Source organism: Trichoplusia ni, chromosome 20, assembly GCF_003590095.1.
Source record: "Trichoplusia ni isolate ovarian cell line Hi5 chromosome 20, tn1, whole genome shotgun sequence".
NCBI lineage: Eukaryota > Metazoa > Arthropoda > Insecta > Lepidoptera > Noctuidae > Trichoplusia > Trichoplusia ni.
Window position 1 is genome coordinate 6,063,736 of NC_039497.1, and position 27,921 is coordinate 6,091,656.

At 34.6% G+C, this 27,921-nt stretch overlaps 1 protein-coding gene across 1 annotated transcript; it reads left to right on the forward strand.

Moving 5' to 3' along the window:
* The first annotated feature begins 411 nt into the window (after window positions 1-411).
* On the forward strand, window positions 412-27,062 carry LOC113503802. The gene is made up of 5 exons (XM_026885901.1): window positions 412-504; window positions 25,250-25,349; window positions 25,742-25,915; window positions 26,449-26,578; window positions 26,920-27,062. The coding sequence occupies exons 1-5, from the start codon at window positions 476-478 to the stop codon at window positions 27,015-27,017; spliced, it is 531 nt and encodes a 176-aa protein (XP_026741702.1). The 5' UTR covers window positions 412-475; the 3' UTR covers window positions 27,018-27,062.
* The last annotated feature ends 859 nt before the right edge of the window (window positions 27,063-27,921 follow it).

Below are 27,921 nucleotides of genomic sequence, written 5' to 3' on the forward strand. Positions count from 1 at the left end.
TTATGAAAATTATTCACGATCAACTCTCTAAAGAACTTAGGGGTTTCGTTACAGGTAACTAGGTTGAAGTGGTCAGATAGGCAGTCGCTCTTTGTAAAACAATGGTACTTATCTGAATCAGGTTAGACTGGAAGCCTTTACCCAACATGGTTGGGAAAAGGCTAAGACGATGACGATGACGAACTGTCTTTGCATATAACGATGTTGGAGATTTTTTTACAATATTGAATCCAATAGGCAAGTGAATGTAGAACTTTATTATACCTACTTATTTTATTGTATAAAAAAAAAACTACCAGTCCTGAGAAATAGTTACAGCTACAGTACAACGATATAAAATAACACACATCGGACTGAGAAAAAAAGTAAAAACTACAAACATAAACAGTTGAACGTTTGTCGAAGCGCTTGTCAACTCTTGCGCAGGCCGCGGGTCAGTGTTGCACCGATCGTCGCCGTAGACGCACGCGCCGCGATGGCTACCTCTATCGAAACTAGTTTGAAGTAAGTGATGTGAGCGAAAGTTTTATATTTGGGACACGTGTGGAGTGATATCTCGAATATTTTCTTAACTAAATTGATAAAATGTTTTGCGTTATTTTATTATTATTTACGTTTTTCCAGAGGAATCGTTTAGAAATCTTACGAGTTTTTAAGTTCTTTTGCGTCGATTAATCACTGTTTTATGTTAATCACGTTAAAAGGGGGTATTTCTTTTTCTAGTGTATAGTGTTCGTTTTGCCATTACAAGTATCAGTATTATTTTTAGGATATCCGTGTTTTTTTCAAACGATTCAAGTGTTTTATTTTGTGTACGATACGCGATTAGGCCAGCATTCAAGAACGGTTTTTAAATTTGTTCCTTTTTTAAATGCGAGAGGTTAAGCCTTAATTGAGTTTTACTTGACAATCGATCTATTTGCTATGTTTTGTGACATCATTGAGCCCTTTTTTAAAGCTGGAAAGTCACTTATTGTTATTTTAAAAAAATCTTTTTCTGGTCTTTCTTTGTTTTTAGACAATCTCTAAAGGGACGTGTAACTTATTCTTTTTTTGTATACCATATCTCAAAACAGAACCCATTTAGAACCTCTTTTTTCCGACCTTCATCAAGATCTTTTCAAACATCTCTCATTAATTTCTTCTACGCGTAAAATATTGCCAACATTCTACAACCACTAACCAAGAATGGAAAATCCTTTCTCGGAATATTTACTTACTAATCTTATCTTATCTTATCAGTAAAACTAATAGTAAAAATTATTCACCATGTTAGGAGATGTTCTTACAACAGACATATCTCTGCTTCCATCATTATAGTCAAACCAATCGAAAGAGGTTTTGCTGTTCGCCTTTTTGTGCATGTTACGTGGTTCTCACAATGAATTCCATGCATTATGTACAACGGATGGTATTATGATGTTATTATGTCATCTTTGACTGATCTACTCTGCAACATAAAGGTTTATCTCGGCTCTCGCTATTTTCAATGTCCGATATATGAATGGGAATTGGATTAAATTGGCGCTATTCGTAATAATGTAAGCATTTTCCAACGCAATCACTGGAAATTTCTAATTATTGAGTTGGCAAAATGCTTAAGAGAGCTAAGGAATAGTTTCAAATTTAATTTAATTGCCATTCATTCATTGTAAATAGCAGAATCGGGGCCCTGGTAAAATGCAATTTTGAATAATTTATTATGAAATCTTGAATCTCAATCGTTTTGTAGCCGAAACTTGACAAGACAATCTTAATTATTTGTGTGCTTTTCTGATAGCGCAGTATAAAAACCTCTTTAAAGTGTCATGTTAATTTATTGTTGTTGATTTTGTAATTAAGATGACTGCTGTTTGTTCATTATTCTTGATGTCAACTTCTTAATTGCCGTAGCCTAAGTTGTGTGTTGTAGTGTTACACAGGTGCCTCTCTTTTGTCGTGAAGAAACATTCTGCCCTCTTATCAGTGCTAGGCACGCGTCGGTGTAGCTACTTCCACTTTCTTTCATTCGATATATATTCCTTCTATGGAATACGGTGAATAGCCCTATATACCAGACTAGCTGTTGCCCGCGACTTCGTCCGCGTGGTGAGAAGATATAAGCTGTGATTTATACCTGCCCTGTTCCACATTTTCCATTGTATCTTCGCTCCTATTAGTCGCAGCTTGATGGTATATAGCCTAAAACCTTCCTCGATAAATGGTCTATTCAACACAAAAAGATTTTTTTAATTTGAACCAGTAGTTTCTGAAATTAGCGCATTCAAACAAACAAACAAACTCTTTATACATATATTAGTATAGATAGAAATAGATTAGGCCCTGTCACCATAACCGTTACTAAAGCAGATCCAGCTAAACCTTATTAAGCTAATAAGTGCTAGTCAGTCATCAAAAAGTCATGAAAATTAGCAACACAAATAGTAATTTACAGCATGTCTTGAAACTTAATACAAATCTCATTTCTCTATGCTTGATGGCTAGCCTTATTTTGTTACACAAATCATATTTAATAGTTCACTTTTAATAGTAATCGAATTGAAATTGAAATGAATTTTCCAATTGTATTTTTTCCTATTTACAAAGAATGTTATTATAGATAAAGGCAATGGGCACTGCTACTCATTGAATATACTTTTTGGTGTTAAATACTGCAATCTATGTTCAGATATATATATATATGCAGATTTTTAAAATTTTCAGTTATTGATCGTGTAGAAATTATTCAGATTTAAAATATTAGATATTCTAGTTTATTTTGTTTTATGTCTTAGAGCAAGAGGCATTATTGTATTTTTTATTTAATTTAATAATTCTAATGGATGGGTACCATTCCATTTCGTAAATGAGTGTAATTATAATTCAGTTTGTGTTAGTGCTTGTTTTACGGCAATGTTTACAGTTTCTATCGCGATAGTTCGGTTTGTACCTAGTGTGACTAAGTATAGATTAGAGCAGTTTCGTAGTTTACAACCAAACAGCTGATTGGCAGAGCTACAGTTATAAGATTTATAGTTTCAAGTTTTTGAATGGTGATAGTTTAGAAGGAAGTTGATAAAAGTTGGCCAAGTATTCGGTTTTTTCTGTCCTGTAAGAACACTTCAGCCTAATGTCTAACTGCTAAACACAGAATTTTTCCAATATAGGGAAGGCTAGAGCTGTCTGTATTGTTACTATTCAATCAATCAATCAATTCAACCTCCTTATCCTCTAAACAAAGGCCTCCAGCAAGTTGTGCCACAACACCCCCCCTCCTCCACCCTCCAAATCCATTCCTAACTGTGTATATTGATTATAATTAGTTTATAACTTGGGGTTGTTTTAACTTCTTTCTTCTATCAAGTCTTTGAGTCGGGAAAGGGAGACGCCGTCATATGCTTTATAAATCGCCATCTTACCTCCACAACTGCAATATTCTTAGTTTAAAACGAGGATTATATTACGACCAAACTCCTCTTCTTACTAATATTTAAGTGACTTCATATACATGTATTATTCTATAAAAATCAATGACTACTATTTTCTTAATATTTATTGACTTGGACCGCAAAACCACAAACGGTTTAGTTTATGAATTATTGTGATATCAAGACGCGTTCATGTTGTGTTTTCTTGTTTTTGTATGCTGCGTCAAACTGTAAGTATTCAATCATTATGTCATAAAAATAATCCAGAAATTACACAAACATATAATTTATTAACGTATTCAAAATATTCGCCGCGAATCGCTGCGAAAACACGTTTTTAAATTCGCAATGGTTTTAATTTACGGTTAAAACAACCACTTATTTTTAATAGCTTTAAAAAACGTTATTATAGTGCGTGTATTACGCATTCCAACCACAATGCGCGGTGGCGGAAAAATACGCACAATATTACCGTCAACATTTTTAATTCGGAAGTCGCTACAAATGTCATAGGAATTATGGCCATGTTTTAGAAAACACATCTAGAAATGAGAGTATGTACATCTGTACTCTCATAACTCTCATTGTCTCTTATTTTTATCCCACTTGACAGCGACGAAGATGAAAAGGAGATTGTTTCTTAGCTAAAACTACGAAATAAGATTAGCTAGTATTTCAATTTTATACCCAGTTTCTACAACAGTAATGTAAAAATAGGACCACAATAATATTTTGAAACAGGCTTTGTAGCTTGACCTATGAATGTAGGGTCGTCTGTTCGATGCTCGGGTTGGGCAAATCTGGCATTTGCGTGTTTATAACGCAACAGTGAAAGTCGAGGTATTAGTGGTTTAACTAGAATCTAGCCCTCCTTACTAACACGCAATTTATAGTATCTAAAGATAAAAGACGTTAAATATAAAATACGTGACTTAATTTCAACTTGTTTTGTAACTGAATAATAGGGATGCGGGCGTTAGTGCACAACTTCAAATACATGAAAATAATTCAGAGAATTCTCTTTTATCTGTATTTTATTGTAGATACTTACATACAAATGCTCTATTTCTTTAAAGTGGTAGAAACGTAAATTAAAAGTTTGATGTCTACATTAACCTTAACAAGGCTTAAAAGAGTGTTAAACTAACATTAGAATTCGGACCCTTTAGAGAAGGCGAACCACTTTCAGTGTAGCTGTTAGCAATGTAAGTCGTTTGCTTAACTTATTTTTAAAACATACATTCGACTAAAAACGAATGATTGTACTGTGTATGCACACCCGCATAAAATCAGTGAAAAATCGTAAAATTCTCTTTAAATGAATACTCAGTATAATTTGTTACATGTAGGTACAGTTAACAGCAAAAGTAGACGATCTAAATCAGAAATTCAAAACTAATGGAGTTCATCGCATTCCATAACGCAAGTGCTTTAGCAACTTACTTTGGGTTCAGAACAATGTATGTGAACATGTTTTGAACTTTTCTTTTTGATCATCGCATTTTGCCGTTGCCTGTACACAGAAACCTTAAAAAACAGCCTAAAGTTACATCTCCAAAACCTCAGATAAAACCTGTTTTGTACAGATAACCGCGAATCTGTGAAGGTCATGATTGACCTTGACTTAACACTAGTAACTTGGTAAGTACTTACGTAAAGTAAATATTCATTCAGATGTGGCGAGAAATATCGCGCGAATTGCAGTAGACTGCGGAGCCGAGTAGCCCTGGCTCTCTAGAAAAGCAACATTTTCATAAAGAACGCTTTAATGTATGAAAACTACGTTATAGATTCGATAAACTACGTGATATTGAAGTGTCATTTCAACAAATTAGAGCGTTGTCTAATAAAAAAAACGACTCTCGCACTAAGTAATTTAATTCTAGCTTCACATCCAAAAAGAAATCCCGACTTAAGACATACATTCGTGGATCACACAAACGCTTGATTTCCACGGGGATCGAACTTGCAAAAGGTCGCGTAGAGTAGGTTTGACGTAGCGTCCTCAACCACTCGTCTATCCGCGCAGTCAGCATTATTGACGAACGATTTAAGTAATGTCACTTGATATCAAAACTGATGTATCATCGCCGTCAATATATTTCCAACTCGCACAATAATCGGTTTGTCTAAACAAACCTTTATATTAAGTAATGCTAACTTCACGGTTTGCACGTTCATGCAAAATAAGAGTCGTGTGCGTTATAAAGCATCCATTAATTAATAGCAGGAAAATAACAGTGACTGGCACGACTCTGAACGAGTGAACAAAGGTTAACAATTATTCCTTTTTCGGTATGGGTTCTGTAGACTCATCATTTTTTTTATTACTATTTTCTTAACCCATTATGACCCACAGTAAGGGTTAGTCGTTTCACGATGCTCTATCCTTCGCCATCTTCGAATAGTATCAGTTTTAGACTGCAACTATAGTCTAACAATACCAGTTACTAAGTAACTGAGGTTAATGATCGACCGTTCAAATTCACCCTACAGTTGGAAAAAGTGTTTTCCATTATGTTTCATCTATCAATTTCCCCATTATATCAAGATAGTGAAAACTAACACGTCAAGGGTAAGGTTTTCCGTATAAGGCTTTAAACTTAACCAAATGACGTCACGAGTAGATTATTAGGTGAAGGTCATTGAGGTCGACATCGTCCAAATAGAAACAGATGCAATGATTTAAATAACAGTTTTTTATGTTCATATTATGTTTTATCGTTCTATCATAATCGTAGCTATGTACGTCAATTCTTAGAAAAACTTATTACAAAGTTTATGAAGGGAAAAACACCGGTGGCTATGGTGTTCAGAATTTATTTTTTTAAAGGAAAACATATTTTTTAAAGTCTTTTAACAAATTAAAATCTACTAAAATGGAGAAAATAGTAATAATAACAAGCTTGGTGAATCTATTTTGTATGTATTTATATTATCACATAAAATTTCACACCATTTCATTTGTGGTTATATAGACATAAAAAGACCATTAGTTAAAGATATATTTTATTTACTTATCCTTATTTTTATGTTACATTGGTTACAAGAGTTTTTAGAAAAGAAAAACAAGGTTTTTGCCGATGATTTAAATACCTAGACAGATAGAGTGTAGACTATTTACACACCTGTGCCTATTATTATGATCCTACCGTTTGTTTCAAGCACAAAACATTTTATTTAACTCTACTTCAGTTAATTCTACTAAAATTATAAACGCGAACGTTTGTATGTATGGATATCTGTTGCTCTTTCATTTAAAACAGATACATTTAGTTTGTATCTTGGATTTTTTTGTTATTTATTTAATTATCACACTAATCTACCATTACAGGTTACTTAACCTAATGCGGTAGCTAGGACTAAACAATGGTCTAAGTATTTATGTGAACTATTGTTTCAAAAATTGAATTATTATACACAACTAACTAATTAGTTAACTTAACTCATTAACTCATAGGAATTTTTATCCCGATTTTATATTCCCCTTTGATCATTTTCGATTTATAGCGGGCAGAAACGCGGGCAACAGCTAGTAAAACATACATAATGTATAATTGATAACAGTAAGGAATCCCGTATTGCTAATATAACCGTTTGAGATAAAAACGAGTTTCCTCGAATGATTATCAAGTAACGGTTACGTTAACTCGTTAAACGTTAATTAAAGTGCTAAATATCATTTTGCGTTATAGCAAAATTGTATTTATATTGAAGTACTCGATAATTCGTCATCATTTTGATATTGAACCTTCTGTCATTCCGGGGAAATCCTCATAGGGATCTTGACCCTGAAGAACAAGACAAGTGTTAGAGACATACTGTGGACTCTTTCTGGCTTAATCCACGAGAATGCTTGAACACTTTGGTTTTCCCTTGCACCTTGGTGTAAATGAACGTGATGCAAATTATATTTATATTTAACTAATTATATTTTGGATTAATGCATTGTTAACTTTTTGTAGTTTTTGCTGCCTTCTAAATACGTGAGCAATGAGTGAAAACTAAGCAAAATATCTGGCTTGGAATCGCTATTCTAGAGACACTAATTGACATGTTTTATAGCTCTCAGTAAGTGCAAATTATACCTACTGTATTAATAGTAAACCGCAACACAAACAAAAACTTATAATTCAATTGGGTTTTTATACTAAGGAAAACTCATTTTTAGGAAGCCAAGTAAGTGTTAGGTACGTACACAGTTTATGTTTAAGCTTATAATTTCAAAAAATCTTTTTTCAACAATATGATGTCTAGTCGAAATGAAATTACTTTCAAACCACTGACATTTGAACCAAATAGAAAAAAAATAAAACATTTTAATCCGTCTTTAAGCTACGGAACTCTACAAATAAAGGTCGTTTGTGACTAACAGCAAGCAAGGAGGACAGAAGTAGAAGCAAATCTTTTGTTTGTTCAACGAACCACAGAACTGTTGTTTTAATGATACACTGAGGCAATACGTGAGCTAACGGCTTTGCAAAGATCAAAGATTCATGCCGTGTGGCGTAACTATGTCGTTTGAAGCTATAAGCAAATATATCGAACAAGCTGTTGCCCGCGGGCCCGTCCGTTACAAATCGAAAATGATCGGGGTAAAAACTATGTTGAAAATGTTCGGATACCCGATTTGATTAAACACAGTACAAGAAAACAACGGGGACAATAGAATAATATAGTTCGGTGATATTCTTAATTTCTCGTGTAAACAAACCATAGCGCGATTCAGGATTCATCTAAAAACTAACAACGCCATCTATTGAGGCACTGTGTAAACTTTTTCTTAATACATCTTGGCGAGTGTTATTCTTGGTTTTAAAATATCTATGTACAAAGTTTCGTCTAGATCTATTTTGTGGTTTTTGCGTGAAAGAGAAGTTATAAACAACACACACATAGAAGCTTTTATAATATTTGTAGGATGGTTTTGTAACAAACAATATGAAGGATTAGAATAATATATATATTATATTAATAGAATAATAGGTTTCCGTGAGACTGATTCTTAATAATTACTTATTTAGTATCAGTTTAATCACGCGTATTTATCGGGATCGCCCGACTAATTTTGGTCTTAACCGGAGTCCTCAATCATAAGCTGACAGGTCTGCTCATTTTGGAGGACTCTCCATAAAAAATAAGCGTAAGTAAATCCATTCAATAAAAATAGAACAATTATTGAATAGAATTATTTTTTGACAATATACAACAATTGGGATGCCGGGTCTATTGTTACACCATGATAATCTTATCGCTTTTTACTCTCAAATGGTATGCTGATACAATAAAGAGGAAAAACGAAAAAAAAGGATTTTTATTGAATTTGTTGTATCCTAAATTCTGTATAGGTAAAACTCGGCCGTCTTTTAAACATACTCGTAGCTTCTGTGCAAGGTAAAAAACAACTCAGGCGTAGTTTTGGATCCAACCGAGACTCCAAGCGAGATATTTCGACTTTGAAACTAGTCGGGCGATTCAAATACGGGTAAACTATCTACGAGCATTAGCCATAACTATTATAATCTTGTTTGTGTTTTTGCGATGAACCTTTATCCGTCGTATAGTAATTTGTTTCGATAGCGCGGAAACAGGTAGTGATTAACGTGCTAAAATTCAACCTTGAACGTTGTTTGCTCATGTATGCTTGTGTGAGTCATTGCTCACTTTCTTCCGATAAAGAATGCTGTTGCGAAAATTATACCCATTTATCGTACTTAGCACTTTCAGCAATGAAAGTCTTCGCGAATTAGAATACAAGAATGTTTACATTACAAAGATTGGTTATAAAAAGTGAAAACTTTGTTTAGTCCAAAGTCAGTGTTATTTTTTGTTTGTCTGCGGTTGTGACAGTTTGATTCCGTGGTTATGACGCGACAGTTTTTTGCTGTAAATAGAGTATAAAACAAAGAATTGAAACTCATCCAAGCTTTAATCTAACGAATTTAAACTGGAATGTTAAATGGAAAATTCAACCTTTTTACCGCTCTGTAATGCACATATTCGTTTACCCAATTCATTTCCTTCAAATTCTCGTGATTTATGTGCATTATGATTCATAAATATGGTGAATTTACTATTAACTTACTTTGATAATTATACTAATTGACAATTTTTATAAATAAGATGTTGTCGAAAACGATCCCACGGGATAAAATTGTAATAAAAACTATCTTGTGTTAATACAGGTTATTAACTATCTGCGTACCAATTTCGGAAAAATCCGCTAAATAGTTTTTGCGTGAAAGTATTTAATTAGTAGCATTGATTAACTTAGCGTCTAAGCATACCTACTTCTTAAACTTCTGACGTAATTAAATGCGGTTTTGTTGTATTTTTTGCTTTTATTGTTTAGTCTTAGTAAGGTATCACCTTCACTATGAAAAGTTATTTTTAGGCGTGATTATTACCTTATTTTGGTACCGGCCATGACCTTATAACTACCAATTCATGCTTTGCATCTCATCCATTGCCCGTCGGAAGAGTCAAAGCTTCTTGTATCAAAGGTCAGAGTGAGCAATGAACGATGTTTGGAAAGGTCATGGTAAATACCCTGAGATACATGAAGGTGATTTTTTATCGATTTCTAGGAAAATTACATAATAAATCAATATTTGAAATTTGGCTTTATCTTTTCGTACATATACATATAAATCTTGTGACATGTCGCGGCAGTAAAATAAAACTCATCTCACAGTCAAAAACACCCAAACTCGGAACAAGCAATCACGGATCATACAAAGTCTTAACAAAGTCGTAACAAGTGGTGACCTCAGCCACTGGGCAAACTGTGCAGCCAAGAATCATTAAAATTAAATTGTTATTGTGTATCTCAAGTATGAGAAAACCTGTGAAACCTCGGAATCCCCGCACTTCCAAACTAATACAGAATTTGTAGTCTATTAATCTGTAACTATTTAAAAAATCAACTTCATTCAGACCAAAAAGCTAGCAAACAAGTTGACAAACAGATATTTTGTAAGTAGACAAATACACAAAAGCTTTTGATTTCGTTTTGTGTTTCTTTTTTCTTCATGTAGGTATTTAGGTATATTAAAGCAAAAGGTTTTTAATGTATTCTATTCTCGTCGACGTAAGTCCCCAATTCGTCATGTCAGGCAAACATATTTCTTAACTAGCTGAAGCCCGCGACTTCGTCCCCGTGGGTAGAAGATATAAGTTGTGATTTAGGTATACCTGTCCGGTTTTTTTTACACATTTTCCATTATATCTTAGCTGTTGCAGTGATGATTTATAGCCTAAAGCCTTCCTCGATGAATGGTCTATACAACACAAAAAGATTTTTTCAATTTCGACCAGTAGTTCCTGAGATTAGCGCGTTTTAACAAACAAACAAACTCTTCAGCTTTATATATTAGTATTGATTACTATTGCGCTTTTCGTTGCAAAGAATGAGCATTAACAATTATGTGTGACAATAAACATTGGTTTATCTCATAAAATTAACTAAATTTATTCGGTCAAAATGTTGCGTGAACATTAATATAATCGTGTAATTACCTAGAGATAATCAATTAACCAGTAGTAGCTTTGAGACTTAGGCATACTAAGACATGGTTCTGTACCTTTTGCATTAGTTTAGAATTAGATTAGAATATTATTTATGGAATTACAGCAGTGATTCTTAATGCATACAATGTTAGGGTACAATGGCGGTCTTATCGCTATAAGCGATATCTTCCAGACAACCTTTGGATGGACAGGAAAATTATCATTATGTACAGAAGTAGATGGTGCACTATTGTTAAAAACATGTAAAGGTATACATACATAACACAGAAATAAGAAATAAAATGAATACATACAATAATCAGATAATCAGTGTTTAAGATGGCTACTTTAAAGAAAGGAGATGGTCTTTTACCAGTTTTTTAAAGGTGCTAAGTGTTTGAGCCTTTCTGATTGATGCATTCCAAAAAAAAAACAACTATTTAAGTACTCACTACTTTTTACTTCGTTAACAGAAAATGTAAGTTAAATAAATAAGTAAACAGATGTGTATAAAATAATTGGGTCGAGTGTTGCGATGTCGCAAACGTTGGATGCATCGGCATTTCTTGCAATGCTTTGCAACATTTGCGTGTCTGACTTTGATTGCAGTGAAATTACACACCTAAATCACGCTATGTGTTCTTTTTAGGTAAGCAGGAACTAAAATAAGATATGAGTGATTCCAGTCGAATATAGATAGGTGGAAAAAGTACCTATGAGTAAATGGAAATATCATATGAATTTCCACAATGCCATCTTCTCTCCAACTTAGCATTTTGTAGGTTCTGTAATGAGGTGTAGAAATCTGATAAACATGTAAATATTATTGAATGATATAGTATATTCCCAGACACAAGGTGGGAATCGAACCCACCACATAAGGTAGGATTGCAGATAGGGCTAGGGCTAACCACTAGTCCAAAAGGCCAGTAATCATTTTCGAGATAAAGTATGATGAGCCGGCTGCAACGGCATGCAACATGGCTGCAAGCCTAACTGGGCAGCCCAAATGGGCTAGATGGAACTACTTCCGACTCCCTGTAACTCATAGATAAGAAAATGATTAATCAGAGAGGAAATATGACATTATTTTGAATTTTTCCTAGTTTTTAACAAAGAGGTGATTAAGATTTGTTTTGTACGCGATAAGGTCTGTACCCTGCTTTGAAACTGTTTAATTCAAATTTTATAACTATTTCGATGACTTTTCTTGTGTACAATGTGCTAAAATTTTTATTGCGAACATATCATGTTACAATTAAAATTTTTAAAATTACAATTGTAATTAACATAATATGTAGTGTTGAGGATGGAGTGTTTTTTGGATGGAGATATAACTACCTGGTAGATGTCTATGAACAAAAAAACATTATTATATGCAGCAATTTTTTGACTACAATCACAATAGTTTGACCTCGGATCGTATCTAAGCGCACAATACGCTAATGTTTCAGTTAACATTGAGTTAATTACTTACTTTGTAAACTTTATAAATGCATATTTAGTTAAGAGTATATTTAGAAGCTTATTTCGGTACAATCATAATTGAGACAATAGTTATTGTACAAAAACGACGACGACGCTAGAAAATCTTTCGAAATTAATAGTGAAATGACTTTTGCACTAGCAACAAACGTCATTTTGACAGCGACAAGCTTCCTCGGTGCTCTTTTTGTGGAAAAGTAACGGCGCAATCATTTTCATAGCACACAGCACACATACCACATTTTAACATACCTACATGTTCGACAAGTGACGTAATTTTGACTATTTCGTTCAAAATATTTGCGATTCTTCAGTGTTAACTATTGGAGAATGTATATTTTCTATAGACCCCGCCCACACGCGTACACAATTCGCATTCATGAAGTTATTTCTATACATTGACAATGGTATGAAATATTTAATTGTATGCAAATAATATAAGTACGATAAACCACACTACTTTGAATTGTGACTTCCATACATTTGAGCGATAGTTTCGATATTAAATTTTTAAGAGATTTTCGATATTAGATAGTTTATAAGCAGATTAACACATAGGAAAGGTTTTATTCCGATTTATGTTCCCGTGGGTTCATTTCCGCGGGCAACAGCTTGTTTCCAATACAAGTACTGGTGATACATATTCCGGAAGGAATTACAAACTAATTAAATCAATAAAACTCTTTTATAATTATACGTCAACCACTCATAATTATGTTGACGCGGAAAACGTCCATTCACAATAAACTTGTCCTTGGTTCTTCGTAATTCACCGTTAGCAGTAACGCTCCTGAATACATAAGTATTTTAAACTTGGTCGCAGAGTCATTGTACCCATAGAATATATTATAATACACTCTTGTTATTTTGGAATTTGTGAATCATTCTTGTCCAATGCAACCGGTTTTTTTTTTGCAAATGTATTTTTAGGGAGATTGAATCTTCTTTCTTCCTCTTATTTCTTTTGTTTTTAAGAACGTTCACCTGATCGGAACGTAAATGCAGTGTCATTTTTAGCTTGTGTAGGTGTGTCCAAATATACGTCGTTTATGCTTCAGCATTATTTGTAATATCAGTAAAAATCCCTTTGGAAACTTTAAAATACATTGCATTAACTTTTACTTTAAAGCACGCCAAACATTTTTTGTGAAAATATTGTGCTCATATGATGAAGGGGTGTCTAGTTAATGCCTTTGAAGATCCACGGCCCTAGTCCACCATATATTGACCTCTACACCATTTGTTTATTGTGAAAACTTCTTACAAATAAAATTCTCATGTTCAATGTTTGTTACCATACTGCTCCAAAACGATTTGACCATTTTCTATGATTTTTTATTCATATTTAATAGGTCTGTGAATCGGTCTAATCAATACAATAATTTCTCATTATTAATCAAACATATTTAATAGGTTTTCTAAACCAGATATTCTCAGAAATAATTCATATTGCATCAAAAAGTTATCCCGATCAGCTAGTTAACAATAAAATTTTAATATTGATCCGAAGACAATAAGGCTTGTCCAACTTTCACTCGGACATAGCATAGCTTTCGGAAACCATCTCTTCACTAAGTTTGGTCACGGCATGCTAATGACGGACAGATTCAGATGCGATATGCGCACATTACCATGTGTTAGCGTGAAATCGAAATTTGCATGCTCGTGCGTGGGTTAATGAAAATATTCATTGATCGAGTGGGAATCGGAAGATGGCAGGAGATATGGACAGCCGGCCAGAGTGGCGCTGAGCATGCGCGAGCGATCCCGTGGTTCAGAGTCAGGCAGTTGAACGGGCCCAGGATGTTTTTAGTCGGTGGGAGTCCTACATATCCCAACAGCATGCCCTTGGCGTGGGTTGAAGTAATTATCGTTAAAAAAAGTAGATATGGGTAGTGGGTTAGAAGTCTGATGAAGCAGGGCTAGCTTGATATTATCCTTATATCTGTTGAAAAAGGAAGGGTCGGCAAAGATAACTCGGTGGTATGACCGTTAGACTGCCAAGTAGAAGGCACCAATTTAAAAACATTTGACATGTGACTTGAATTTTTTTGGAACCCCAGCGACACAAAGATTACTGTTTTTAGGGCTTTTTAAAAAAGTAATTATCTCTTACTAAAAATCGTTAGAAGCTTAGCTTTTTCATTAATCTTTTCCCAACTAATATGGAACCGTAAAATTTACTTTTGGTCAATTATTCGTCCTAATAATCCTAATATATTGTTTTCGTCATCTCCTCCCATCTTATACTCGGCTTACTAGACCAAGCTGCATAGTAAAGTGCGAAGATATACTATATTCAGTGCCAATTGTTCCAAGTCAATTGATACTATTGTCATCTTAATCAACTTTCGATTCTGTAATCCGACTATTTTCACTTGCACAACAATGGTTGGCAGTGACCCACTTGATGGACGAAATAAGGGTCATTAGAAAGTACGAGATTAGTGTCGTGAATATTTTAATGCTGATTGTCATTTGTTTGGTGGACCATTGAATAATGTGATTTCTAATATTATTGTATTGTTTCAACTTGCTACGTGTAACGTCTTAAAAGTGCCAGGAAAACGGCCTATTTGAGATAAACACTTTTGACTTTGATTTTGAGGCAGTCATTAGAAAATATGTGGGATTCACTTGAATCCGGTAAATTGCAAGTAAAACAAAAATGATAAAAAGGAAAATTTTTATACAGAATTCAGTAGAGTACTTTTATTTTGCATCCAACAAAATTAACGGAGTTGATTGTGTAAACTTCTCAATACAGTTTTTTTCTAAAAAACCGTTTACAACAACAAAGCGATACAATTCTAGTGAAACATGTAAGAAGGTCTTATTAGAAGTATTACCTACCTCTGTAGAAATGCTTCGATAAATCATAGGTTTACATAAATACAGGTCCATCTCTAACAAAAGCAATCATGGGAATAGAATAAAGAATAACTGTTAAACATATGTTTGTAAAATTCACTTTCCGTTGTGAATTACAGCACAGCTGTCATCGTGTGATGTAACACGTGACTGTGGGAAGAATATTCTATGGATTCGTGCTGACGATGGGAAACACTCGAATACCTACATTAGTATGTCTTTACCCTTTGTTTAGATACAAAACGTTGTAAGGAATGGAAATTATGTTGTATTTCAATCGGATACACTCGATTGCACGGATAGCCGACCGGTATATCGACCTTCTCGTAGGAGAAAAGCATTCGTGTAATCTACGAATATTTGTCCTGAGTCTGGGTGTCTTTGAGCATGTAATTTGACTTAAATGTTTATAAAGCCCCCAGCGACAAAAGCATTGATTCCTTAGTGCAGTAGACGTCTTTCAAAAAAGAAAATTTGCCTAAAGAAAGCCTCTAATTCTGTACAATAATTGGTTACGATAAAATTGACATTTTTTAGTTGTAGTTTAGTTCAAGCACCAATTAAGTATAAAGGATATACCGATGTCCGTTTCTCGTTCAATGGTCGTTGACGTAAAGTCATGTCTAGCCATTTAACCAGTCAAAGCGTTTCCGTCCCCAATAGGCATTGTATCTAGAACCTTGTGCTTAATAGCTGTGCCAAACACTTTTAGGAACTACGGAACTTTTTGGTCTGACCTCTTTATTCATTCAGACATTCGAGTAGGAAATTGTAACTAGAAAGGTGTTTTTAAAAACCAATAGAATTGCTTTATTCGTTCCTGAAAATTGGTTACGGGCAAGTGAGACACAACATTGTGGGTTCCGCACTACAAGACTAACCAGGCCCGGTAAAAACATCCACTTTCTGTTTCGTCATGGATCTTATTGACAAACGAGAGGATTGGGTCTTGAAATTAGTCAGAATGGAGTTATTTTTATAATTACTTTTGTAAGGGTGATTAGATGCACCGTGCTATCGCTCCGCCCCGTCTGCTCATGATTTAAGCACTCCGGTTGGGTCCGAGCAATCCCGATTAAACCGTTGCATCTTGAACGAGGAAACATTGCTTCTTTTCTAGATACCTATGTAAAATACATTCTTAAACATAACATAACTTTCTCCCACTAAGTTTTCTCTTTCATAAAATAATATTATTGTATCATGGGAATAGTTTGAAGTTATGTGAATAGTTTTATAACTTCACCAGTGTGTTATTAAATCCGCAGATTTTATAACTTGTCGTTAAACTAATCAATAGCAAGTTGAGTGTAAAAAATAATGTAAATTGTTGTAAAATCTAAGGTATTGTGTTACGGTTGGGACAATGATGGTGTTACTTAGTTATTAAATATAGGTTGCATTTTAAAACAAATTGTTCATTACAAATTAATAAAGAGCATAATTACCGATTGATGAAAATCTTACAGCTACTTGAAAGTTCACAGATGAAATATTTATGTTGCCGCTATATATAACAAATGAAAATAAGCATAGAGGTTAAGTTACAGTTGGTACGGTCATATTTGACAGGTAACTAATTTTTGTTGGAAATTTGTTTTTCGTCAGGCAAATTGTAAGGAAGCCTATTTTCGTAAAGGATATCATTAAAAGATTCCTAATGTTGTGGGTTAAGTGAAAGTGTTCTAAAACCTACCTATGTTCTATCTTTTGCACTTTGAGTACCGGGGCTGCGATGACCCTTTGTAGGTAATAATGACTCCCGCGCTAAGAAATTTGAACCTTGTCGAAGAGAGTTTCACAAATATTCAAGTCACACTCACAAATACACCTATCCATCAAACTTTATTTTTGATAACGAAATCAAATAAAATCTAAGTCATTATACTATTACACTCTTCACTTTCCTGCACGGTTCGATAAAATTTTATTTTTGTCATTTGTTTTGGGCCTTGGCAAATTTTTCATAGAAACATCACATTTTATACTTATAAAGATCATATTCTCACTATTGAGGGTTAATCTATCACTTTGGCTTACCTTGCCTTGAATAACATTTGCTTTTGCATTAACAATTTAACGATAAAATAGTTTAATTGCTTAGTTTAAGTAATTTTTCAAACAAGACAACAGAAGTCATGAGACTTTAAAACAATAATAACACTTCAAAAAGCTTTACTTGACACATAATTAAGCGTAATCACTCCACTCTAGTCAACAAATAAACAATTCACCTCGCTCGGGAATGGAACCGCGACCCGTAGCGGAAGGCCACCACTGCACCATTACGGTGTAATTTCCCATGATTTGTCGTTGTAGCGTGCGAATCACGAATTATACCATCATTCTGTTATTGTGAAAATGGCATGCATAATACGATTAGGGCTGGCTATGTAGAGCGGGTAATCGTTTAATATTATCGATAAAACGTAAAAGAGCAATTCAAAAATGTTATACCAGCACAACTGTGAAATTAAATGCAAGTAATGCACAGGACCGTAGAAATTGGCACGAAAAAGGGGAGCCCTATGCCCAGCAGTGGGAGGATAAAGGCTTTAGATGATGATGATGATGAATAGTTCCATCATCGGAATCAGATCGCTCAACTTTGACTGCCAAATTACACAAATGATATTGAAAAAGGAAATCGAAACGAATTAGGTTAAACGTCTAAAATGGACGCGTCTTAACGACCGCGCCTTGGTTATTTATTGTCAAAAAAAGAAACAAATAAATTGTGAATTGAAGCTTTATGGATAAGAAGAAGATAACATCGCTAAGAACTGCTACTTTTTAGCTTTTCATACCCAAAGGGTAAAAACGGAGCACTATTACCGAGTCCGTCTTTCCGGCTGTGTATGACCGTCCGTCTGCCCAGGCTGTATCACTTGAACCTTTACAGTGAGATAGTTGCAGTTGTCATTGATGTCATATTTCTGTTGCCGCTATAACAACATTTACTAAAATAAAGATCGGAGTTAAGGTACGCTTGGTAAGGTCATACAACCGTTCCTCATCGTTATGTTAACGATTTCTTTTAATTTTGTTTCGCGAGTCCGACTCGAGCACGGACAACCAAAAAAGGGAAAAAGGTATTTTTAACTATTATATATCTTTTCTATTAAAAAACTATTACTCAATCAACACGATAAAGATACTTTAACTTTGACTTTAACTATGAATGACAGCCCTAACTACTATTACTAAAATTGCGTCACTACAATTACTATAAAACCACATGTAAAATATGCGTAATTCCTAAAACTGTTTGAACTTGAGCAAAATGTCGCGATTAAGTTTATTGAATGATTATATTTACCAGTACCTAGGGTAAAACCCAAGATTAACCTACAATAACTATTAAAGTAATCGCTTCTCCAGTATTTGAAAAGGAATTAAAAAGATCAATTAAACAGCGACAAAATTGTTATTTATTGTTATTTTTAATGTAAGTATGACTTTACTTTGAATTTTTAGTTCAATACATTTCAGCGATTGCTTTACAATATAACCCCTACACAATACCCCTAGTGAAAGACTGTTTGTCAGAGGCCCTCGCTTCTTAATACCTAAAACGACTGTCAAAGGTGTACAACTATAAGCCGGGACCAACAATTTAACATGCCTTCCGAAACTCGGAGGAACTCGATATGACATACGTAAACGTAGATGGGGGTAAACCATTTATGGCATAACCCTCGCATAGCTTAACCTGTGATCGATCAACTTGTGCCGTGGTAGCTTCGGCATGAGCTCCTCTAAAATAAATAGATAACAATACCACAAATGACAAATGATACGACGACATATAACAATGTCCCACTTTATTATAAAATCTACGTGAGCGAAAAAAAAACAATAGTGTTGAATAAATTATGCAAGTACTTGAAGCAAGCTGCCTTTTCATGCTCCTATTAAAAGCATACAAGGCAACATTGTAAAGCAACCTACGATTACATTATCCACGTGTCTTTAAAAGACAATAACAAAAGTTATTTACAAAACTCGACCTTATGCGTCTTGTTATAAGGTATGTTTATCAGGGATTGAACAATGGTGGGCTAAGACCGCGACCTGACGGATATTAGCGCTCACTGAATTACATCTAATCGTTCGGCCTTCATTCATTAATGAACTATCATCAGAGCTCGGCTGGTCACGTGTTGGCCATCATGTATAATCACATGTGGAATACTGAGGCTCGTCAAACATAGACACAAATCTTAGGTAGACGTCGCTTTATTTTGTTATCATGAATCTTGATCGAAGGAAACAACAGAAGGTAACAAAAACGTCATAGAAATAGAATAAGATTGAACAGTTGTACTGAAGAGTTTAGGCCTTCGCCTTAACTCTTAAATTACTTTCCAAGTATGGTAGAAGATTTAAGAAAGAGGATATAAGAGGCCAATACATCATCATCTGCCTAGCCTTTTCCCAACTATGTTGGGGTCGGCTACCAGTCCAACCGGTTTCAGCTGAGTACCTGTGTTTTACAAAGAGCGACTGCCTCCTCAACCCAGTTACCTGACACCCCTTCGTTAGACTGGCTGTCAGACTTTTTCAAGCTTCTGACTACCTGTTACGACTGTCAAAGATGTAGGAATAACAGCTGGGACCCACAATTTAACGTGCCTTCCGAAACACGGAGGAACTTGCTATGACAAAGATGGTCACCCATCTACGGACCAACCGCGCCAGGCATAGCTTGATCTGTGATCGAATCACTTATGCGGTTATAGCACAGCCACGAGCTCCTCAATACATAATAGTTTCTTTTTATTTGTAAGGTTACAATAGGGATTAAGTCAAGACCATAATCTGCTACTTACAGCGTACAAATATTCTACTGTCTAGAACGAAAAAGAAAAAGAAAATGGCGGTCTTGATTATAAAATACAAAACATCGAAAAAAAAATCCAAAATTCTTAACCACAGACCTCAATCATTTAATATTTCCCCCTAGTCCCTTAAAATGGGACAAAACTTTTATGACAAAAACCGTATAGTCCTTAATCGTCTAAGTCATCCGCGAACACTTCCAACCTTGTCCACACGAATCCGGTTATTACAATAGACAAGACAAGTGCTAGGAAGTTTCGCAAGTCCCTTTGAAGTCCGCTAAATGTATACATCATTGTTTGTGTCCGTAGAACTGTACACATTACCTCCTATGAAACCTAACTCGAGTAAACATTGCTAACAATTCAATTCACAGTTTTCGTTGCGAAATATCTCGTACCTTCGTTTGGGAAACTGTGGTTCAACCTTTGTTTTTTAATAACTTGTTAATCTGCATTCTCATGATTAATCGCAAGGTTGGTAGCTTAATATACATTTGAACGCTTATTTCTTTTTTATCTGGCCCACTGAGCGAGCATAGATTTTGGGGTCGCCTATTGTCCGGCAGTAAGACATCACTGCTGGGCAAAGGGCTCCCCCACAATCTTCCACGATTCACTATCATGGGATACATGGAAACACGTAAAAAAAACGCTCTTGATTTTGAAGACAAATAAGAACGACAAACCTCTTTTTTAAAGGAACCACAACTTGCTCTAGTACTTACAATAGTAGAAATAACTGTTTGAACCTTATACAACTAAGTTCTTTTAAACCTTGCGTCGCCGTTTGCTTGTCTTAAAAAAACTAAAAGTGTAATAATATCCATAGATCTTGTTTCATTACAAAACTTTATCATTAGATATTAATCTTAACTATCCGAGTAGGTAGCGTCACTTGTGTGAGGCGAAAAGTGCTTAATGACCACCGGGGAAGCCCACGAACCGTAATAACAAAACATTCACGTGTTTTTTGCAAAATTATCGTAAATAATTAGATTCTTTATAAAAAATGGCAGACAACTGAACGTTTTGTTTGTCATTATGAATGTAAACATAGCCATATATAGCCATACAAACGTACACTGTCTTATTTAATACATTGCCGCAGTCATTTTATAAGAGCCCATTTCATATAGGTCATCTTAGTAAGGATACAGAAGGCCTACTCTAAAAAAGAAATACTTTCTTTCTTGCTGCACGGCTACCCGAGTGGTTAAGTCATCACGCAAAAACCGTTGTGTGATCCACGAATGCTTGTCCTGCGTCTGGGTGTCTTTGTGCATGAGACATGAATTTTTGTGATCCCTTGCGCGACACAAGGATTATAATTATTGTTGAAAGAGACTTTCTTTAACAAAGGAAAAGACTAGCAGCAGTCAACAGATTGTTTCTATTCCATATATAAAAGGGTGTCAGCTAGATAGTGGGTAGTCTGCTATCCAAGTTAGACCAACATATTTCACCCGGAAGAGGAAAAGGAAGGCGCGATAACAATGTAAACACAACAAAAAAACTCACATCAAATTAAAATAATTTTAATACGTAAATGTTTACAAAAAAAAAAAGCAAATTATATTTACAAAACCTTGTAGAGTAACTAATACACGCATTTCCTTCAATTATCGACATTACTGAACGAAATAGAGACTTTAATAATAATCGCTTGCTACGTAACCGCGTACCATGAAACGCGATAGTTATATAAGGTGAGCTAATGAGGGCTGTGGGATAAGTTATGACGAGAAAAATGATGTAGTAACGTGGTACAAGTTAGTGACTTAGTGAAGGTGATGATTCTCTTAATAGCGAAATAAAAGGAACTTTGTGTTTTTAATTTTAATTGCTGTCTCTTACTAATATATAGAGGGAGAAGAGGGCAGAATTAAACTGCGAGTTTGAAGCAGGAAATAGACTAAACATAATCGAGTTTTCTAAAATCGTTTGCCGTCAGCCTGTATTTGTATAAATTTTTTATAACTTAATATATATTATAACTAAATTCTTTGTAACTTAAACCCCTTCACTATTATTATTATTTTCGGGATGGAAAATCATCAAATGACCCATACTTTGTGGTCTACAATTTATCATAGGTCGTCATTCAAAATGCCTTTTTACAACTTTTCTTTACATGCACAATACTTACGAAGATCTCTGTCACAATGTATTTTGTTTTTCCTTAAGAAGATATATATATTATATATATACTACATACATGTATACACATGAAGAAACAGTTCCATGACATGTTTGAGCCAAAACTGCAAAAAAAAAAGACTTGCAGTTTTATTTTCGTGCCGTTCTCTGGTTGGGAGAGTCGTTGACCCTTACGCAAGATAAAATATCAGTGAACATTGCACATTATGCGTTTTTGAGTCATATTCAAGTATAATTGTGGATGTGGATGTACTGTATAATATTTATTTCATTTTTTCACGTTTTTTTTTAATTATAAGGTAGATTTATAAAATCATACAGCCAACGATAACTTTCTTATTGTAAGAATGACAATATTTCTAATTAGGAATCCTCCTTCAATAGTTCAATAGTCCTCTTTCACGCAAAAATCCCTTAACGGTTTTAGACGAAACTTGGTACACAGATAGTTTATAAGCAGGATTAACGCATCGGACCTTAATTCCGACTTTATATTAACTTGGTATAATTTTCGATAAAAATCAGTATTTTTCTTCATAATTGTATCACATGATTCTATGAGCAGGAAATTAAAACTCTTGTTATAAAACAAAGTTTAAAGTGTAACTGCTTCTAATCACAGTCATAGGTAACGTACAATAATTGTGTAAACGATGCAAACACTCGCTTATCTTATATGTTCAAGTAATGACAAACTCCAAACGGTTTTAGCTACGTGTTGATGCAACACTTACGTCATTGTCAACCTCTGTAACTAATGACAGAGCAAGCTGAGATATGAAAGATTTTATATCTAAGATTTTAATCTTTTCTTACATACTGGTCTTTATAACTAAATAAGGAAAAAAGTGCGGAAATTCAATATAATTGTGAGAAGGAATGTTGGATCAGAGTTTTCACTTGTAAATACTTAAGCCATTCATCATCATATCTACTTATTAGTAGCAACCATATTGCGTAATAAAAAGCTATAACAAAAAATGGTTATGTTGTGATCAACCAATTGCCAGTCAATGTAGATGATGAACTATAGACATGTTAAAACATATCAAACTGTTTAGCTTACATAGCTTGCCAAGTATACATCCTCTTGTACGTCTTATTTTTTCTAATTCAAAGGCACCACTTGGCACTTGCAAACGCCTAAAGAACTCAGATTACATTTCTTTAACTTGTTTTAAAAACAAACTAAAATGATATTTGAATCTCGAATCGATGATTCACAATGAGCAAACTCTGCTAACCATGCGTAATCATCCCCTCATAAAGAAAACGGTTTCTGCCCGGCAGGATGGTGGGTTAACTATAATTTTATTTATAGTTTTGACGTAGCTTAGCTGTCAGTGTAGTTCGGTTCACGTCAACTGCAGGTGAGTGAGTGCCGTTCGTGATCATTATCTCGTATTGTCAGCTAATTGCCCCGAATATGGGACAACGGCCAGGAGTAATTAACACGCCAAGTCCGCTGCAGTAGGTGGAAGTCACTGCTGAATATGTTCAAAATTAAATAATTTGTGTAATAAAATATTCACCAGATAAAATATTAGTTAGTACCATAATTTCTAAAATGTTAATAGGACATGGAGAGTCTATTATCGTTTTAAAAACGTTAGATAATAATAATATTGTAGTATCTCCTCTTTTTCAATGGTATCGGTCTCGATAGCTGTGACAGATGTCCAAAAGACTAACAAATAATCGAAGACTAAACTGTTATTAACCAATTATTTCTTTGATTAATTATTCAATAATTCATAATTATCACTTTTATGTACAAAATATAAAAGGAATATTATCTTTAGAGGGTTATGATCCTCTTAAACTTCAACATACGCTAAGTGAAAGGGATAGTAAATGAAAAAATACAGTATCAGAATGGTAACCCAGAGATGGGAAAAGACGCAAAGGGCGACAACCAAAATGCTAGGAAGATAACCTAAATAGAACTTCTGGAATGGATGAGAATTGAGAGGGATATATATTACTTAATGGAATTTTAGAGGAGGCCTATGTCAAAGGAATATCTAAAGATAAGAGTAGCGGTCCATAATAAATATTAAAAAAATGTTGTAATCTCAGCAATAAAGGCCTATCTAATATATAATCTCGTGTCACGGTGTACGTTATTGAAATCCTCCGAATCGACTCGACCGATTCTCATGAAACTTCGTAGAATCGGACAACATCTATTTTCCGAGCCCCTTTTTTTTATTCCCTAGAAATGTTGTACATGGCAAAACAACGCTTACGGGGACATCAAGTTTTATTAATAAAAAGAGAATATTTTTACATTCCTATCGTGTACATTCGAAACCCTCCTGGCACAAAGATACTGGTGTCTACAGGACTATCGCGCCTCCCACGCGCTTGACCTTTGACCCACAATAACATTATCGTTTACAACCCAATATATCACATTCACTGATAATGAGGATGCTCTTTTGTTTATGGTAGCTACAGACAATGAAAAATTTACTTGTGGAAGTCAGAAGCGAAAAGAGATTTAATTGCAGAATTGCTGATTTGTAATACTTAACTGTGCAAATTTTGCTGTCACTTTTAAGTCTATCTTTTTTTCGATTTTATTTTGACTTTAGTTTTGCAATAAGAGTTTACATCAAGAAAAGTCTGCGAAGCGAAGCGAAAGTCCATCGAGTTAATTTTGAGGAGTCTAGGCTTAGGTGTTGAGTTGAGTTTGTTTACGATTATTTTCTATCTTGTTAGGAAAGTTGTTGTATTGTTAAATCTCTACAGCACGGTGGTATCTAGGCTCAAATGGACATTCGTAAATTCCGTCATCGTCTTTTGTTTAGTGGCCCTTTGGAACTCGTTGGTTTATTACTGTATTTTGCGATCGTTACTTTCTAGCTTAAGAAATGTGTGGTGGGCTAATTCCAAAACTGATGTCAATCTTGAATTTTGAAAGCCTAGATTATTAAGTTCAATATATTCAATTACGGATCCTTCTGTTTTCAGGAACAAGATCAAAGATGCTGTGGAGATCCCCATCCTCACACGATGCTGCTTCTGCTTCCCGCTACGGAAAGGACTCGTCGCGTTTGCCTACATAAACTTGGTAATATTAGCTTAGCATTATGTTCTCATTCCTTATTCACAAAATCATCCTTGATTATTATGCTATTTATGTCAGCCTAAAGAGGAATGTACACACAAACAAACATCTCTAAATATGATCAAATACAGGGCAGTCATGGTCTGCACTTCCTTTCTTTAAACACTTTTGGTCTTCACAATTACTGATCCTCAACCATATTGCGCGTACTCTTATATTTCTACATTGACTCTGGGTGATGTCAAAGGGAAAATAAAGTTTAAGATACACTTATTTCATTCATCCTTGCATCAAAAAAACACACTTTCCATTACTTTCCTTACACTATTCTTACCCGAAGCGAGGTAGAGTACTGACCCTTCGACTATTTATCATTTTTTTCTTTACTATTTCAGGTGCTCACAGTGGTCGTGACATCGTTCCTCTCCCTCTACATATCGTACATAAGGAACTCGACGGAGGCTGACCAGGCGGCTTTAGCCTCAGAGTTCGCGAGACTGATCACCGATGTGGTAGCTCTTCTCATCGAAGTTATTATGACTGTGGTCTTCATCATCGCTTTACATAAGGTGAGATCTTTTTGTTTTATTGAGTCGTGATTGAGTACTAGTAGTGAAGACAGTGATGTCTATGTTGCTGCTTGACGTTTTTGTCGTGGCATAAAATGCCTTATAGAGAAAACTACGTATCTAATACTAAAATTGCAAGGAGAACAGTCAAGTACGATAAAAAAAACTGTTTTGTATCACACAGTCAACAGCAAAGACTATAAAACCTCGTCAACAGTGACAAAACTGTCTGTTCCACCTAACAGTTTTATATTTTTTAACCAATATTCTACATTAAGTGCGATATGTTGAGTATGAATATTAGCCTAGTGGCAGTGGCAGATTCATAATTATTTGATGTTTACTCACGACTATTATTTCACTTTAGATATCCTTCTTAGTCTTATTATAAAGTGCATCGGGGCTCAACAGGCAAGTGCCAGTGCAGTTAATTCTAGAGATGACGCCTCTCCTTCACAACAACGAAATGACACGTCGCCTTCAGTACATGGTATCTTCGTAACCTTAATACCTTAACCTTTGACCTGTTCCAGAAACACGTGTTGCTGATGAAAATCTACTTGTACTTCGAGATCGTGTATTCCATATTCGCCTTCGTGTACAGCCTCGCCTTCCTCGTCAAGGAGACTGCCAGTGAGCTGTTCCTAGTACTATTCCAATTGAGTAAGTTGTATTTGATTTGCTAAAAATAGATCAACTGTTACAGTAGAAGATGAAGGTATTCATTTAAAAGAGTAATTTAGGAAATACTTAATGCCAATTGCAGTATTATCCATGTTTCTCCAAGTTTGTAGTTTTAGTTGTGGGGTGAAAAAGTTGCTGACTTGATTCAACGCTAAGGGCACACCTCAGTGTTTCTACACTTGATAGTCAGTCCATTTTATGGGTTTCATCATAAATTCGTAATTGCGTCTAAAATTATACTTACCCATTACACATAAGGGCACTGAAGAACACTATACTTTATCTGCCGACAGTAAAATACATTTTTGTATAATTTCCAGCACTTCAAATGTACCTGGTGATCCTGATCTGGAGCTCAATAGTGAAGATGGAGCGAGATGGTTCAGTGAAGTACTCGCGAGAAAGAGATCCCGCCTAATTTACAAACTAATTAATTTAAAACTGACCAGCAACATAAAAACTACACGAAACATATTTTTATAACTATTTTTAGATATAGCAACATTGCGGGAAGTGTCAAACAATTCAAACTCGGAACGTCATTCTCATGGAAATAATGACAGAAGTTATAAGTGTTCCTAGTTGAAGGAATTGATTTTTATACCATGTTGAAAGTTTTCGTTGCTGTTTTAGTTTAATTATAGGTTTTTAAAGTATAAGATCTTAAAATAATTATTTACGACTACATAGAACGTAAAGAAGTTTATAAAAGTGTAAATATTAGATTTTATATTCGTATGTTGCAACATTGCGGCTTGATCAATTAAATGGCACTGTAGTTAATTTAGGGACTTATTTTATTTCTTAAGACAATTTAATTGGTATTAGGCGCATTTGATACTTTTTTAAAGTCCTTTTTTATAATTTTACGAAAGCTGGCACTAACGCTTACCGAGCGGGCTAGCTTCATGCGGCCCGGAAGTATCCCGGAGAATCGTGGAAGGATTTGTAGGAGGCCTTTGCCCAGCAGTGGGACACAGCTAGATGAAAAAAAACTTTATCACTATTTCTTCTTGGCGCCCGCGTAGGACAAGCACTCGTTTTAGCCACAAATGCTTGTTCGGAGTCTGAGTTTTTATTCTTGTGACTTGAACTTTTTTGAATAGAATCAAATTCCTTACAGTTCGTTTAAATGTTGGTTTACTCTTTACGTAGCGGGTGTATAAATAATAATCTTGTTTTTTTTTAGAAAATAAAATTGTTAGATGCCTTGATCGAGTACAGAAAACAAATAAATAGCTCTAAATTTAAAAGTGATACTAATTACGAATATGATTTAATTATTAAGTTACCTCTACCATATTTTTTCAGCGCTAGATTAG